The following is a 15,723-nucleotide window of genomic DNA, read 5'->3' as shown; positions in this document are numbered from 1 at the left end:
TAAAACAGATTAATGAAAATGAAGAGAAAAAAGTTTAGTAGAAAGCTTGACATCTTGACATTTTTTATGTTATACAGTGACAAAGTTATGAATGTAACCATTTAAACCTGTCTGAGAGAACCAGCTAATTCAGGGATCATTTAGTATATACAAAGCATCATGTAGCATTGTGTATTTTCTGGGTAATTTATTTTTGTTCTTCCATTTGAAGAAAAGTGTCTGAAACATCCTCTTTATGGTTGTAAGCTTTTCGTTTCTAAGTGGATTGGGTTATGTATGACACTATCTCTTGATTAAGCCTTGTATTTAACATTCCTCTCCATTAGCGATTTTACGTTCCATGGTTATTATTCGACACACATCCCTCATCTGTAGTAATTAGCAATATTAGAATGGAGAGCAAGATGCATCTAAGAACAGACCGACTGATGGCTGTATTATTCACTCATTGATCTTGGATATGTGTTTTTTTTTTTTTCCCTGTTTTTTTCTTCAGAAGTTTGTCTAAAGTGTGTTGTAGCAAAGAAAAAAAAAACATGACAATGGAATTGTTTTCACTCCATTCATTGTAATTGTGTACAATTACTGATGATAGAGATTTTTTTCATCATCCCTTTTTAGAATGAGTACATTTTTGCAATATTTATATCAGTATTGTTTTCTTTTAAAAACTGCTTAATGTCAGTTGCTTAGCAATCAACAGAATATACTAACGTACTGTACAAATAAATTGTCACACCACTTCACTTCTTAATCTCATACTGAATAAACTTCCTGGGTAGTATAGTTTAGATATTGTACTGTTTAGTTTAGTTTACCTAGATTACCATACTTTTAAAATGTAATAAAAATATATGATGATGATAATGAACACTTTGTATGTAAGGAAATCTTTCACTTTGTAGAGGTTGTATTTCACCTTGTTGTAAAATTAAGTAAATGTTTCATATTACTCATTAATATTCATAATACAAGTGATAATGAATATTCATCCAAAACACATTCCAGGCTCTTATAGTGTGATGGGGGGCACACATAAGCAATATATACTGTTTTAGTTTATTCTAGAAAAATACATAATTTTTCAATTTAATGCCAGTGGTTTTCTGTTATGCTTTTAAAGGCACTTTATAAGTAAGATGTTAATGCCTGAAAAGGCAGAGATTGTACCAATGAAAATGAATCAAAGGCTTTCTGTTGCTGATAAATACAATAAATATATGCCTAAAAGGAAGGATTACACTAAATTGTGACTAATTTTTATATTTTAACACATTTGAAGCAGGAAATGTTTACTTCAGTATTAGAGGCTGGCTAAGGAAGGTCTCGATAGTACCTACCTAAAAATAAATAACTGATACTAAATTAAAAGCATCTGCTTTTGCATTATACAGTTAAGGGTAAAACGTAAAATACAATCAATTTTTACTTTGTTTTAGCTTTAAAAAGCAACACATCTGTTCAAAATAAAATCTTGAAAAGGCAGTATATCGTTGCTTTTGTGTCTGTCTTGGATTAATCTTACACTGTAAATATCGTTTAAAACATTGATTAAGCCCTTGTAAAGAAATATTAATTTTCTTAAAGTATGCATTTAATTTCCAATGAAACAGCCTGCCCCTTTATCATAAAACCAACACTGTATTTCTCTTGCTTCTGCGGTTGTAAAATAATTGTAACTCTTGTTCAAAGCTTGACATCTGGATTTTTTTTACTAGCACAATTTTCCCCTCAAATGCTGCTGCTGGTGACAGGGCTCACATTTACAAGAATACGGTTATCATCACAGACTTGGATCATTAATGCCAGGCCCATGAATGAAATTGTAAAGAAGGCACCAGTTTTGTTGAAAGAAACCAGTTTAATTGAATTTCCCTGGATATTTTGTTTTGTTTGGTTCTTTTATTTGGTGCATTTTACTTTTTGTTATCATGGTATTTCAGAATCGTCAAAATACGACCAGCCAGCAACAGGCCATTTCTTACTTAGAGGCCCATGGTTCATTTTGTACAATGGGCGTCAGCGCACAAAGCCAGCTATCGGTGGGAAGAAATGGAGGCACACTACAGAGCAATGTGAAAACGTCATTAATTGATAAAAATCTGGAATGTTTGGCTCGCGCATTGAGAGGGGCTTTTATTTGCTCAGTGTATATCAATTGGTAAAATGGCAGCAAATCACACTGCAATTCACCCCACCCACCCTGCTTAAAATGTGTCAAACGAATTGTACCACTGATAAGTCTCTCATAAATTAATGAAATATAAGGCATCGTCTATCTTGAAAAGAAATGGCAACTTTTTTGGTCTCAAATGTGAATTTAAATTAATTTTGCAAAGCTGTTTTTGGAAAACGACTGGAAATATAGGACAGTTGAAAATGAGTCAAGTTTAACATGTAATCTGTGAATCAGATGTTTGGTATCAGAATTGATCATCTTTTTACGGTTTTACATTTGCAATTAATATCTAATGCAAGACATATTTACAGCAAATTATACATTAATTATACAAACATAATGGGCACCAAGAATACAACTGTAAAGTGTGTGTGGGGGAGGGAAAGACCACTGACCTTTGACAATCCCTATGTATATATGTAACCTGGTTTCTGCTCATCTTAATTCTTGTGCCATGGCCATAAATGGGCAGCCATTCCTAATAGTCTTTAACTTCTGTAGGCCCCCAGAGGCACAATCTCCCAAAATAGCTTCCTTCACATATTAAACCTCTAGACAGGGATGAGAGGAAATGTTTATAATGCGTACACATGTAATTTTATTTTATTTTTTTATCGTTGGCTGCAATATTGTGTAATTCTGATATTCTACTTTATCATTATACTAAAATACATTGAATGGTGTCAATAAAAAAAGCTCTGGCCCTTTAAAATATATGTACTGTTAATCAGATTGTTATATGCTTTTTTTTAGTTGATGTATGTTCAATGTTTCTCTTCCTTCACTTGCTAGCATTCACTTAGCATGCCCTAAACTCTGCATAACCTCGATTAGAAAAATGACTTCATGAGTTTTTGTCCCCTTATCTTTTAGCATAATGCACTGCCTACTAAAATCCCAGGTTCAAAGAGTTCTCTAATAGTTAATGAAGCACATAAAGGATTTTCCAATACAATATCTTTACTGTTACCCTATTGAGCAGCTTTCGTTGCACTGACTGATGAAAGGTGCAGATTGATGCCTATTAGCTTTTATAGGAAGGTTGACGGTCTTTTAGCATTGCTGGTTGACGTCTTCTGCATTTAGGGGCTTCATCTCTTTCCTTCCTCTAGTGCAATAACTGCTGCAGACATCATTACTGCTGTCCATTAGAAACAGATACTTTAAATGGATCTGCTTCCGATCAGACTCTTCCAATAAGAAAATGATGAAGGAATCCCTCGTGGTGATTTACATTGAGTCTGCTACTGATTTGATTTATTTACGATTACTTTAACTCTGCATACTAAAGACTTAATGTTAACCCCTCCCCCCCTGCGTTTGTTTAATTAAAAAGTTTTAAGCCCATTTGATGAAATTAATCTATTGAGAAGACTAATGCTCTCTCCTATTACTTTTTATCCTTCTTGACTGAACGAGAGAGCATCATTCTTGGAACAGATATTTCAGGTTACTTGGGGGTCGGGGGTATATCTAATTATTTAATTGACATGTGTTTAGGCATTTTCAATTTATTCAATCAATCAATCAATTCAACAACCCAATAACAAAACAAACAAACAAAATATATATATATATATATATGTTTGCACTTCATGTGTGGGGGTGCAATTTTACATAATAGTATTTTATAAAACTGGTCTTTTATATACTCAAGTGCAATGTACCCCTTGCGTTATATAAATATATGTGTGTGGATATGACCCTGTTTTTATCAGTCTTTAGAATAAGAGAAAATGGTAATTAGCAAGGTAATTTACAAATTCCTTCTTGGGCAGGAATTTGCTGAGTGTTCAATAGTGAAAGGATTCCTTCAGACCGTCGACATTGAAAGACAAAAAGCTTGTCCATTTGTAAATGTTGATATATTAAAGCCATTCAGTTCTAAGATTCATTGTCAATTGATGCCAGCAAGAAAAGCTAATTTAAATCATTTTTCAGGAGGAAAATGTTTATATCCTCCTACACTCAAATAAACTGTTTAAATATGTATCCATAGTGATAGTTGTTCTTATTTAAAATGATTCATAATACCGTCTAACTTTGCAGTCATAAACATAGTAAGAAGATAATGAAACCAGGCAATTAAATGTCTTAATATTTGATTTAAAAATGACAGGCTCGCCAGGTTTGCTGTTGAGGATGATTTTATCTTTCTCATTATAAAATTGCGTCTTCGGCAGTAAAGGTACTCTCCCAATCTTACTTTACAGTGCATCATTCTGGTATAATATACTCAAACCCATAATTCAGACTGTCAACCTTCTGCTTGATTTGTAAAGAAAAATAGCATCATAAAGGCAGTTATACTCTACAGAAAACTATCAATGGTTTCCAAAACAGGAAAAATTAAAAATAAAAAACAGGAAAAATATATATATATATATATATAATCACAATTTCACGTAAGTCATGTCCCCTTTGTAGTCAATTAAATTACAATAATCCTGTTGAGCTTTCATTCATCTAATGTCCAGCGACACATCCATGTATGGCTATGTAACATTTGTCTTAAAGCTTCTCAGGTTGAAGACTATTCCCAAAGATTACACAAACAAATCACATAAACAGAACTGTCGTAGTCGGCGTACGTGTTTAAAGTGCAAGTAACACAGGTTAATTAATATCTGAAAAGGCTATTGTATAGCAAGGTTTACATTCATTTAGAAATGTTCTGTTCAGCAAAATGAACTAATTTAATCATTTTTAGCTCTTGCAGCACATTGTAGCCTCCCCCCCCCCCCCCCCCCGATGCATAAGTCTAAATCCATTTCAAAAACCAGCAGAGAGAGAGTTAAATTATAGCTGCAGAAATATGGTGCAGTCTGAAACCATTTGGCTGATAGCTACGGTACGCCAATCTGTAGACTTGTTTTTCCCCCTTTTTTATTTTTTTATTTTTTCTCGTGTGTAACACTGGAAAAGATGGGTTTATATCTATATTTTGTTTTCTTCCAAAAAAATCCTTTATTGCATTTTATAACATTTGGCACAGTACAAATTCTTGGTGCTTTTACAAGATAAACCTGTAAAGATTTGATTTTGGGCTTTTTAGAAAGACTTTTCAGTATAAATGGGTATTTACTGCATCCTATATAGCATCGTCTAAAAATTACAGAATGCCCTTTTAAACCGGTTACCCTCATTTCTCAGTCATAACAGCATCTTTTCAGCTTTCTGTTTTTTTTTTTTTTTAAATAGAAGTTACAAGTTAGAAAATAGTTTTAATTTATTTTATATAATCTGCTTCTCTTACCAGCCCATAGTAGATTTTTTTTATATATATATATAAGCATATACAAGAAAAACAGTCTTAATTTTGCACTCTGTACAAAAAAAAGTTAGTCTTTTTTTGTGCATTCTATTGCATTTTTATAATGAGGAAAGGTTAGGGGAATGTTAAATCTGTGTCTCCTGTACCTTCTCCTTCGTGTGAGTTTGTATTATATAGGGCTCGGAGATAGGCGTGATGGTACTGGCCATGGTGTGATGAAGAGAGTTGCCAAGGCTGTTCTCTGTCCAGTGGGCCCCATGTGCTGGTTTGTAGGTGTTGTAGTTCATGTGTTCCTGCATGTTGGGCAATACAACAGCCCCTTCTCCAGGTATACTTGTTGCAGTTGCTGCTGTACTTACATCCTCACTAACTTGAATAATCTCTATAGTCCTAGCAGCAGCCACTGTGCTCCTCTGCTGGTGGCGCTTGCGTAGTTTGTAAAACGCTATCAACATGACTGCTGCCAGTAGGGTGACGGCCACAAAGCAGCCAATGATGATTTTGGTGGTCTTCATGACCTCATCCAAGCTAGTGGGTGGTTTTTCTGTGCCGTTTGAAGTTGGAACTGACACCGGCTTTGGCGTCTTGGTGCTCTGTAGCAGAACAGTGGGAGTAGATATAAATACTGGTTGGAACACTGAAGGAGAGGCAGTGACTGTCTTGGGCTTCGGGGTTTCCTCAGACCTGGGCTCCACGATCTCCACGGTGACGGTAGTGAAGTAACTCAGGTTGGATGTGTTGAGCTCAGCGTTGCTCACGTTGAGATAGGCCGAAGCGTTTGAGTTTCCTGCCACGTTGGTGACCATGCATGTATAAATCCCGGTGTCGGTGGGCAAAACGTGAGAGAAGTTGAGCGTTCCATCGTTGAGGACTGATATTCGTGGGTGGTTTGACCCATGACTCAATATTGTTCCATTAGGCAGCAACCACCTGACAGAGGACATGGAGGCCGTGCGGCACTTGAGCTCAGTCACGCGTTCTGCTGAGATGTTTACATCCCTAGGCGCATCCACGATGAACGGGGCAGAGCACTGGAAGGTGCTCTGGTCAACTTCTACTAAATATTTCCCCCTCATGTAGGGTGGAGAGTGACAGCGGCCGCAGCAGGTCGAGTTTGTTGGGATGTATTCTCGAAGCCACCATGAGAGCCACACTATGTCACAGTCACAGTTCCAAGGGTTGTGGTGCAGATGTAACTCCACTAGGTACCTCAAGGGTGCAAAAAGGTCATGGGGCAAAGAGGTCAGGTTATTATGGGCCAGATTCAACTCGACTAATGCCGTCAGGTCATCAAAAGCATTCCGTTCTATCAGGTTAATCTGTGAGTTCATAATCCAGAGTTTTTTCAGGGATTTCAGTCCCTGGAATGATCCAGGTTTGATTTCTGGAAAATGGTTCTCAGAAATTTCTAGTTCCTCCAGTCCAACCAATGGAGTGAGGATTGGCATGTCTCTAATTTTACACATTCCAAGATTAAGGTATTTCAAGTTGTATAATCCTTCAAAAGCACCATCTGAAATATACTCCAGTTTTTTTAGCTCCCCCAAATCCAAACGCATCAAAGAGGGCACCCGATTGAAAGCGTAAGAGGGTATGCTCTCAATGGGGTTATTCCTGAGCCATAACTCCCGCAGCTTTGACAAATACTCAAATGCTCCACTTGGGATAACTGTCAGGCGGTTATCAAACAGCTCCAAGGTGTTTAAACTGGTCAAACCATTGAATGCACCGACCTCTATCTGGCGAATGGAGTTCCTCCCCAACTGCAGCACTTCCAGGTGGTGGAGATGCCGGAAAGTATCCGCCTGGATCATTTCGATGCTGTTCTCCATTAGGTTGAGGTACCGGGTGTTTGAGGGGATCCCTTGAGGGACCTTTGTGAGGCCGCGACGTGTGCAGACCACTTTGCTGAACTGGTTACTGCACGAGCAGACGACAGGGCAGCTCTGGGGTCCTGCAGATGCTGCACACAGACTCCACGTTCGTACCATGAGGTAGACTACAAAAAGCAGGGCGGCATTCCAGGTACGGTGCACAGTAACCTGCCACAAGAGACTCATGATGTGGCACGTTCATAATTCAACATCGTCTGGGATTTGGCACGGAATGGAGAACTGGCCCTACCCCGGTTTAAGCAAGACTCTGGTTCTTTTTTCCATCTACAGTGCAGGATGGTGCCGTTCTGAGACAGAGCATGAGAGAGAAAAGGGAGAGAAAGGATTGAATTGATGGAAAGGGGGAGGGGGGGGGGGGGGAGTGGGAACACAGAGTACCTACCTCTCGAGTTTTGAGAAGTCCTTTTGCAATCATAAAATAGCTCTGTGGTTTATTTCATATTTCCCCATGAACTCTGTTGCCTCTTTTTTTGACCGAGAAGTAAAAATAAGTAGTAAAACGATCTGGCAAAATGGCTCCTAGTAAATCCTCCAGAATAAGCAGCATTAAAAGATGTTAGTTGAAGAGGTAAGGCCCAATAAGCTAAGCAGGTGCATGCATCCAGTCTGCTCCAAAGAGTAGTGCCTTCAGCTCTCCCACTGATTGTCCTTGGAATCCAACGCTGGATGCTGTAGAAAGCTTTTTGCGAAGCTCCATTGCTGGACTATACATTTACCCAGAAGAGAAGGAAAAGAAAATTGAACAGTCCTTAATTTCTCCCTTCTTTGAGAAGAAGAAAAAAAAAAAAAAGCCCCCCTCACTTTGCAGTATGCGTCCCCCCGTTTTTTTTTTCCACTTGATTTGCCGTGTTTGGATGAATTGTAAAGGCTAAAAGCTGCACATTGCAGTCATTAGATTTTTCTTTTTAACTAGCTTAGCTCTCCAGCCAGTAGATGCAGCAGCTGCAGCCTGCCTCCTGCACAGTTAGCAATAATCCGTCAATTTCTCTAAAGGGTGGGGGGGGAGCTGGGGGGGTGGGGGGAGCGCAGCAATGTTGAGGAGGTTTGCTCGAGAGTGCGCTCTCGCTCCCTTGTAATAGAAAAAGAAAAAACAGGTCCTTCTGTGACGTGCCCTTGGTTTGAAAAGGATCCGTAAAAGACAACGCGGCTTCTTAGGTTTACCCCCTGTAGCTCTTGCCGTATCCCCTTTTGTTTTGAGGTAGTGAGTTGTAGCGTTAGCCTTTTGTCGCTGTTAATGTCTTTCCAGCCGCTGGACTGCAGCAGTAGCCCGAGTAGTGAAAGAAGCGAAAGCAGGAGTGGCAGGGGAACAGCCAGTCCACGGCAACATTTTTTAACCCCCCTTGTTTATCCTTCTGTCTCCTTTTTCTTTATGTGTTGGTGTTGCAGGCAGCCAAGACAGGCTGCTCTCTCTCCTCCTTTTGTCCTTCAGTTGAAACGTGAATGTACTGCTGACGCATACCGTTCTGAGCAGTACATTGGTTTGATGCAGTGTTCTTGTGTATTAACACATCCACCCCCCTCCTCTCTATCCCCTCTAGGGGTTAATGCAGAACGCTTCCAGCTAGGTTGTGTTGATTTGCTCAAAAGATTATTTTTTTCCCTCCTTTTTTTTTTTTTTTTTTTTTTCAGTTTTTTTTTTTTTGAGGGAGGAGGCAGGCTCAGAGCAGTCTGTCAAGTCCAAACCCTTGGAGCATTTAGAACTATTTTGGTCCCCTGTTGAGGAAGATACAAGGTGGCAGCAGATAGGCCACTGTATGGGAGCGGGTTGCAGTGATTTAAGTGATGTGTACTGTCTCACTGATATATATTTTTTTTTCTCCCCACTCCCCTCCCCATTTGGGATAAACACAAATTGATGTTTCAGCTGCCAGAGGCAGAAGAGCAGGGATTGGTCAGATGGCTGCCAGTGTGACGTCATTAACTTTTGAGTGCTGACTTGGCTTCTCTTTGACGACTGGGCAGTCTTTTGGGAGACTGGGATGAAAAGGCTCTTGCACAGCAATGCACCTTGTGAAGGAAGAAGAAAGCGGGATGGAGGAGTAAAATGTGCTCATTCGAACAGATTAAGCAACATTAAAATGCAAAAGCAGGAGTTCCTTTGCATTTTTTTCCTTTTCTTTTGGGCGTCTTGTTAACTACCTTTTCACTCACTTCTTCAGGATTAAAATACTCGTGTCGTGGGGTGGTGTGAGGATCTGTTCAGTTCATTGGAAGAGCGTGGGATGTGTGCCCTTAAATATCAATTTGACACAGTCAGGGGGTCATTCTGCAACATGTGGTTACTTTCAAATCTCAGGCAGGAATCAGGGCAGATTTTATTAAGCTTGTGTATATTTTAAATGCAACATCCCCTTTCCCCCCCTCACATTCCAGTTAATAGATATTTTTATTAACTTTCTGAATTACCATTTTGAGAAGCATATTTTGTGATGGCAAATCTCTGCTGACACTCAAATAGCTCTTTTGTCTATATTAAAGATGAACATGGGAATGTATTTTGAGAATTTGAATTGTGTGGTTTACTACATGCGGTACAAACAATGTTGGTAGTGGGGGAAAGCAGTGGTTTTGTATGTTTTTTTCAGTATTCTTCTTTTCACTGATAATTGAACCCTGGAACAGTTTCTTTAGATTTCTTTCTCTCTAGGCTACCAAAGATGTGTAAGGCTCTTTGAATTTCTTCCCATTATATCACCAGTAAAATGGCCTTTTAATTTAACTGAAATCCTTTGGCATTGTAAGGAACCATATTCTTATTCACCTAACTCAGACTCTGGGCAATTCTCACACTTGCTATTACTACAAAAAAGCTATTGCATAACTTTGTATGCGTGTTTAACAAATGGCGGTCTCTTTAATACTTATAAAAAAAGAATCGGTTATAACCTTTCACTACCTAATTGGATGATGTGTGTTGATTGTTGGGATGCTGCCTTTGGATCTGCTCATCTCTATTGTACTGAGCATTGGTGAATGGTGACAATTCCCTGGGGTTGTACTGAGTTCCCAGAGGGTGGGATTATGCCATAGGATCTTGCTTAAGATGCCCTGCTGACTTTTTTTTTTTTAAATCCTTAAAGAAAAAAGAAAACATGGATTTGTATTTATTTTTTGACAACTGTTTTATTTTTAGTCATAATTCCCTCCCTGTTGCCTGCTTTTATAACCCCTTACGTACCTGTGGGCCTTATAGAGCGCAGGTTGGTTTACCTGTCCCTTTGTCAATTGTCTGTTGGTATTTTAAGACCGCAAGCGTATCTTTAACAATATGCCTACCCTGTGTTCATAAAAAGAAAAATGCTTTGTGCTGAGCAAATCAAAAACAAATGATATGTTGGTTAGAAAATGCAAATTACAAGTATGCATCTAGCGAGGCCTTGTGTTGAATGTGCTTTCCATTAAACGGCGCTTAATGTAATTGATGGCGGTGGCACTGTGTCTTCAGTATTAGAATTATTCAAGAGGTTATAAACACAAAAAGGTCATTTAGCCCATTGGGGATAATATATTACACAGGTAAAAGCTGAATTTCAAAACGTAAAATCTGCATTTCAATGGATGTGTTAAGTCTACAGCAAATGACTCGGCCATGGTATTATTTATGTTATATCAAAGTACTTTCTCCGCTTGCTCAGTTCAAGCAACACCTGTTGTATTTACAGGATATGGACACTCTAGTTTGGAGAGTTTTTCTAATTTTTGCGGCATGAAAGAACATTGGTTTTGTATTGTCCTGCCTTGACCATTCACTATATTTACTGTAGATTTTAAACTATCTACTCTACATATGTTCTTACCCTAATGGAAGTAACATCCATTATTTTTTGTTCATTTTAAACTTTTTTGGTCAGTCTAGATGAATTATAAAAAATAGTGATCACAGCAAACTCTTGTGCTAATAATTATTTCACAATGTTTGCCTTCTATCCTGTAATAGCCGATTCAGTGAACTGGAGCAGTATTACTTGTGTCACTGGTGCTCCCGAGAGCTCGGTGATGGAGGTTGTTTATCATTTTTATTTGCCATGATAAAACAGCATTTATTTCCTCCAAATTTTTATAATATATGAATTGAGTATTTATTTTAGTAGTCCATTGTTTTGCTAAACAATTACCAACTTGCATTTTAGGAAATCACAGGTTCAGTCACTGAATTTTGACTTGTGTTCTTCATACAATCAGTGCATCTAAATGAGAACCCGCCTGCCAATGAACTCTGATGTGCCTGTGAATCCACCCCTACTGGGAAGCTTTATCTTCAAGCTGCAAGTTACAATGTGCAATTTGTACAAGATGTACAATCATATATGGCAGAGATGTCCTTCGCCACAAAGTGTGAGAAAGCGATGCACATTCTGTGTTTTTGATTAAACTGCCCACATGGTAGTCCGTTAGAGCTGAGCCACAAATGTTTTTTTTCAGTTTTCTGGGGGGGGCAAAAGATCTCCCCTTCTTAAAGACCTAATAACTAATATTTACCTAAGAGGTAACATTTCAGGAGTAAGGGTCGCCGACTGAAATATTTTGCTAATAGTTGTCAGCCGATGCAGTGAAGCACAAAACAAAAAAATGTTAACCTTGGAGATCCAGGCATTCAGATGGCCGTAGCTGGCTTCTGAATGAACTGGAATTAATTGTGTTAGTCACCAGTATTTACAAAACAACCAATAAGAGCAAATTTTGGTCTTAGTTTTTATGTGTTTCTGTATGATGCTGCAAATGTAATGATCAAGGGAAGTAAACCAGTCTTTCCTCTTTGTTATAACTTAATAAACAAAGTAATTAATAAAATGTGCATAGGGTTCCAACACCATATGTTTAGTGTACTTTGTACCTTTAAAAACAAATAAGTTGTTAAAAGGTTGTTGTAATATTCTTATTACATGCATCTAGTTATGTATGGAGTAGTTTTGGAGGTCATGTCAGGTAACACCATTTTTCTTTTAATTCAAATCATTTACTTTACCGGTTTCATCCTGAAACCAAGATTTCAGAATATAGGATTGATGTCCCACCTGCCAACCAAGCTCTTTCAACTCCTATTACCTTAATCACATTTAAGTCGAGTGTTTTAATCCCATTTGAAGTGGTTTATCCTGAGCGTTTACTCCCTGACCTCACCTTTTTAATGCTTTGTAGTTGTCACTGTGGTGTAGTGAGGTGAAATAAGCCTCCTCAGTGGAAAAGATAATTAATATGACCCTCTGAAACTGTCCCCAATGAACATCACAAGGGTATATGACCAAGACGCCATACATTTTTGCTGGGCGTATGAAGTTAAGCACAGGGGATCCTCTGATTTTATATTTGTCTTTTATCATCACCTGCATCAATCCCTAGCTTCTTTTTGGTTGTAAAAATAGTTAAAGAAGCGCACAACATAATTTCAAAGTATTGAATGCTACATCTAGGTTTCATAAGCATTTTACAAGTTATTAGTTCGGAATCTGATCAAAATAAAGGTGAATTGCTATATTTTCCCATTTTCCCTGTTTTCCGGGGGTTTAAGGGTGATTTTCAGGAGCTCACACAGCTTGACCGGTTTCATTTATCACCTGAAGTAAGCATTCTAAGGGACACAGGAAGTAATCCCAATGGAAAGGTCTTGGGGCATAATGAAACTATTAGCTTTGTATACATTTAATTGTATACATTTTCACACTTAGGAGTTTTGAGAATTAAATCGGTTCTCTTTTGGGAACTGTGTAGATTTTAGTTTTTAAGTTTCAGCAAATTAATTTTGTATTTGCCAAACTGGCACTGAAGTTTGGTTTTTAATTTCTGTTGTAAATTGTAGGTTTTTTGTTTATTAATCTTTTGTAATATCAATTTATAGGTAATGATCCAACAGATGTTTTTAAGATGACTGTTAATATAAGTTGGCACAAAACAGAAGAAATGACCCAAAAAAAAAAAAAATGAAAGCACTTCCCCGAAGTATTGTGCTGGGAGATGGATATTTGAGGCAAATCGCTTCAGAGTTTACAATGCAATCAAACTAGAAATGCCTCCAATTTGTTGTTCTGTCCGTTGGGAGATCTTCTTTGTGTGTCAGGTCCCCTGCTGCATCAGGACTAGCATGGGTAGATGAGTTTGGATGGCTCTTGATCCACAGTGCTTGCCTTATTGAAGATTGTGCAGCTGGGTTTGTTTGTTTGTTTGTTTATCTGCTCTTTTTCTTGCATCCTTGGGTGTGTTTCTTGAAGAAATTATATCTGAAACCACTGGGTTTAAGACTTATCAAAGCAGAATCTTTTGTTAATGTGTTTTAACTAATAGAAAAAAAAAATGCTGTCAATTCAAATCAATGATCTCTTTCCAAACCCCCAAAAAAGCTCAACTTTTGATAGTCTCATCTTGTTCCCGCAACAGATCTCAAGAAACAGTTGGACTTCTTTGATTTAGTCACTTGGCTTCTGCGGAGCGCCTGTCAAAACACACAGCTATGTAATTTAACAGCAATTTAATAATCGTCTAATGATCATGGACTGTAATGTTGTGGCTAATAAATATTAACTATGATTAGGACTGAAGGACTTTTTCTTTCCTATTCAAAATACTGCATAAAAGTGTTAAATGTTTAGATTTTCAGTATATTGACACATGTAGAGGCCTTCATCCAGCATTGGGTCGATTTATAGGCTGATGATGATATATACACACACAAGGTATTTTCTTGTGTAGGTGTTTTGTCTATTGTTTATAACAACCTGACTCATTTTGGCATTACTTTACTCTCTGCCTGTCTTAATTATAAGGTTGAAGGACTGTGATCTGCTATTGAATCAGGTTCTCAAGGGTTATTAATATTCCAATTGCTTCTTCAAAAAATGAATAAAAAAAAAAAAGAAATTGAAAAGAGTGAATGATGAAAGTTTGCAATAGGCAATATACTATGCAAGAGTACAAGAGAATCCTGCATTCCATTTTTGCTTGCATTCTAGAAGCTTTGTATGAAATGAGACTTGCTGCATCATGAAGACGTGAATTAGATTTGAAGTGCAATTCAAGCAACAGGTCTGTTGTATGTATGGGAAAAGTTCATATAATCACACTATGTACACATAATTAAATTGATAGTATGCTATTGGGGTGCATACATTTTACATTTTTGTATTTCAGCCCCCCTCCCCCATTCTCAGGCTAAACCAAGTTAAAACCCACTGTGTTCATATCCGGGGACAATTCTGCTTCACCAAACAGGCCCCCCATATTCCGGCTGCCTTTTTTCCCCCTCATATGCAAATGTGAATTGTTTATGTAGCAGTTTGATTAGTCCGCTGCGATTAACATGCAGGGAACGTGTGTTTTCATTATCACAGTGTCGCTGTGCCAACAGACCGCTCTAAAAAGGGACTTTGTGAATGTTTGATGTTTTGTAAAAGGACAGTGTTTCTAACTCCAGAAGACTCTAAATCTCCCTGACTTTTAACCGATGTAGAAATGTGATTGGAGGCAGGTTTCCACTGACTTTTGGGTTGGGGACTGACCTGAATCATTTTACGGGACACAAGCGATAATCTGTACTGATAGGTACATATCATTTAGTTGAATGCTATTCATCAGTTGTTGAGTAAACTGCGCTAAAATTATTTATGAGCTCAACAGGAACTTAGATTTGTGTATTTCTGTATGTTAAAGCATTGTATGTTCCTCTTGTATTTAAAAGAAAAAGTCCAGGTATATATTATAAGCTACTTAAAGGGGTTTCTGACTAGCCTGACAGTCCACCGATGACTGGCAACAAAGCACACTTGAGTGATTTCAATTTGCTCACTTCGGTCAATGATAAACAATGCCTTGCCCTTCGGTTTCACTCATTGGCGACTTGCGTGTAATTGCATCTTCCAACAAAAGAGAGGGGTTTAGTCTCCACCGTTATAAGGTAATTAGCAAAACCATACCTTTATTATCTTCATAATCTGGTTAATTGATCCAATTACTGGAAGCTGTATGTACACAATATGTAACATGGCTACTGGTAGTACCCTTATAAATATGTTGATGCATTTGTTCTATTTTGAATTGTGTAATTGTGACAAATGTTTCTTTCACAATTACACAATTGTTTTACAGATGGCTATTTCATGCTTTATTTCCTCTAATGCAGTATCACATAATTGTGAAGGTTTTTTGTTTGTTAATCTTTACCTTAAAATCGCCTGATTGCAGAGTATGATTACTAAAGGGTTACATAACACTATGGATTTTATTTTAACACCTGGGTTACCATAAACAACCATGAACAACATTTCTGTTGGTTCAGAGTACAGAGGTGTCTGAACTAAGTGAAACAGTTAATTTTTTATTTATTGTCAATTAGAAAACAAAGTAACGCCAGAAATACAGTGGCCATATGAATGCTCATCCATCTT

At 37.8% G+C, this 15,723-nt stretch overlaps 2 protein-coding genes across 2 annotated transcripts in view; one reads left to right on the top strand and one right to left on the bottom strand.

Annotated features, from left to right (window-relative positions):
* The window catches only part of snd1 (staphylococcal nuclease and tudor domain containing 1), a 260,370-nt gene that overhangs the window by 121,793 nt on the left and 122,854 nt on the right, over window positions 1–15,723 (top strand). The window lies entirely within an intron of this gene.
* Window positions 4,962–7,517, bottom strand: LOC136750277 (leucine-rich repeat-containing protein 4-like). Its single transcript, XM_066705213.1, has one exon. The coding sequence runs from the start codon at window positions 7,511–7,513 to the stop codon at window positions 5,579–5,581; it is 1,935 nt and encodes a 644-aa protein (XP_066561310.1). The 5' UTR covers window positions 7,514–7,517; the 3' UTR covers window positions 4,962–5,578.

Source organism: Amia ocellicauda, chromosome 5 (genome assembly GCF_036373705.1).
Source record: "Amia ocellicauda isolate fAmiCal2 chromosome 5, fAmiCal2.hap1, whole genome shotgun sequence".
Lineage (NCBI taxonomy): Eukaryota > Metazoa > Chordata > Actinopteri > Amiiformes > Amiidae > Amia > Amia ocellicauda.
Note: the sequence above shows the minus strand (reverse complement) of the source record. Positions and strands in the feature narration are given on the sequence as shown.

Coding starts and splice junctions, on each gene's coding strand:
- LOC136750277 (XM_066705213.1), bottom strand. CDS start 7,513: ATGAGTCTCTTGTGGCAGGTTACTGTGCACCGTACCTGGAATGCCGCC.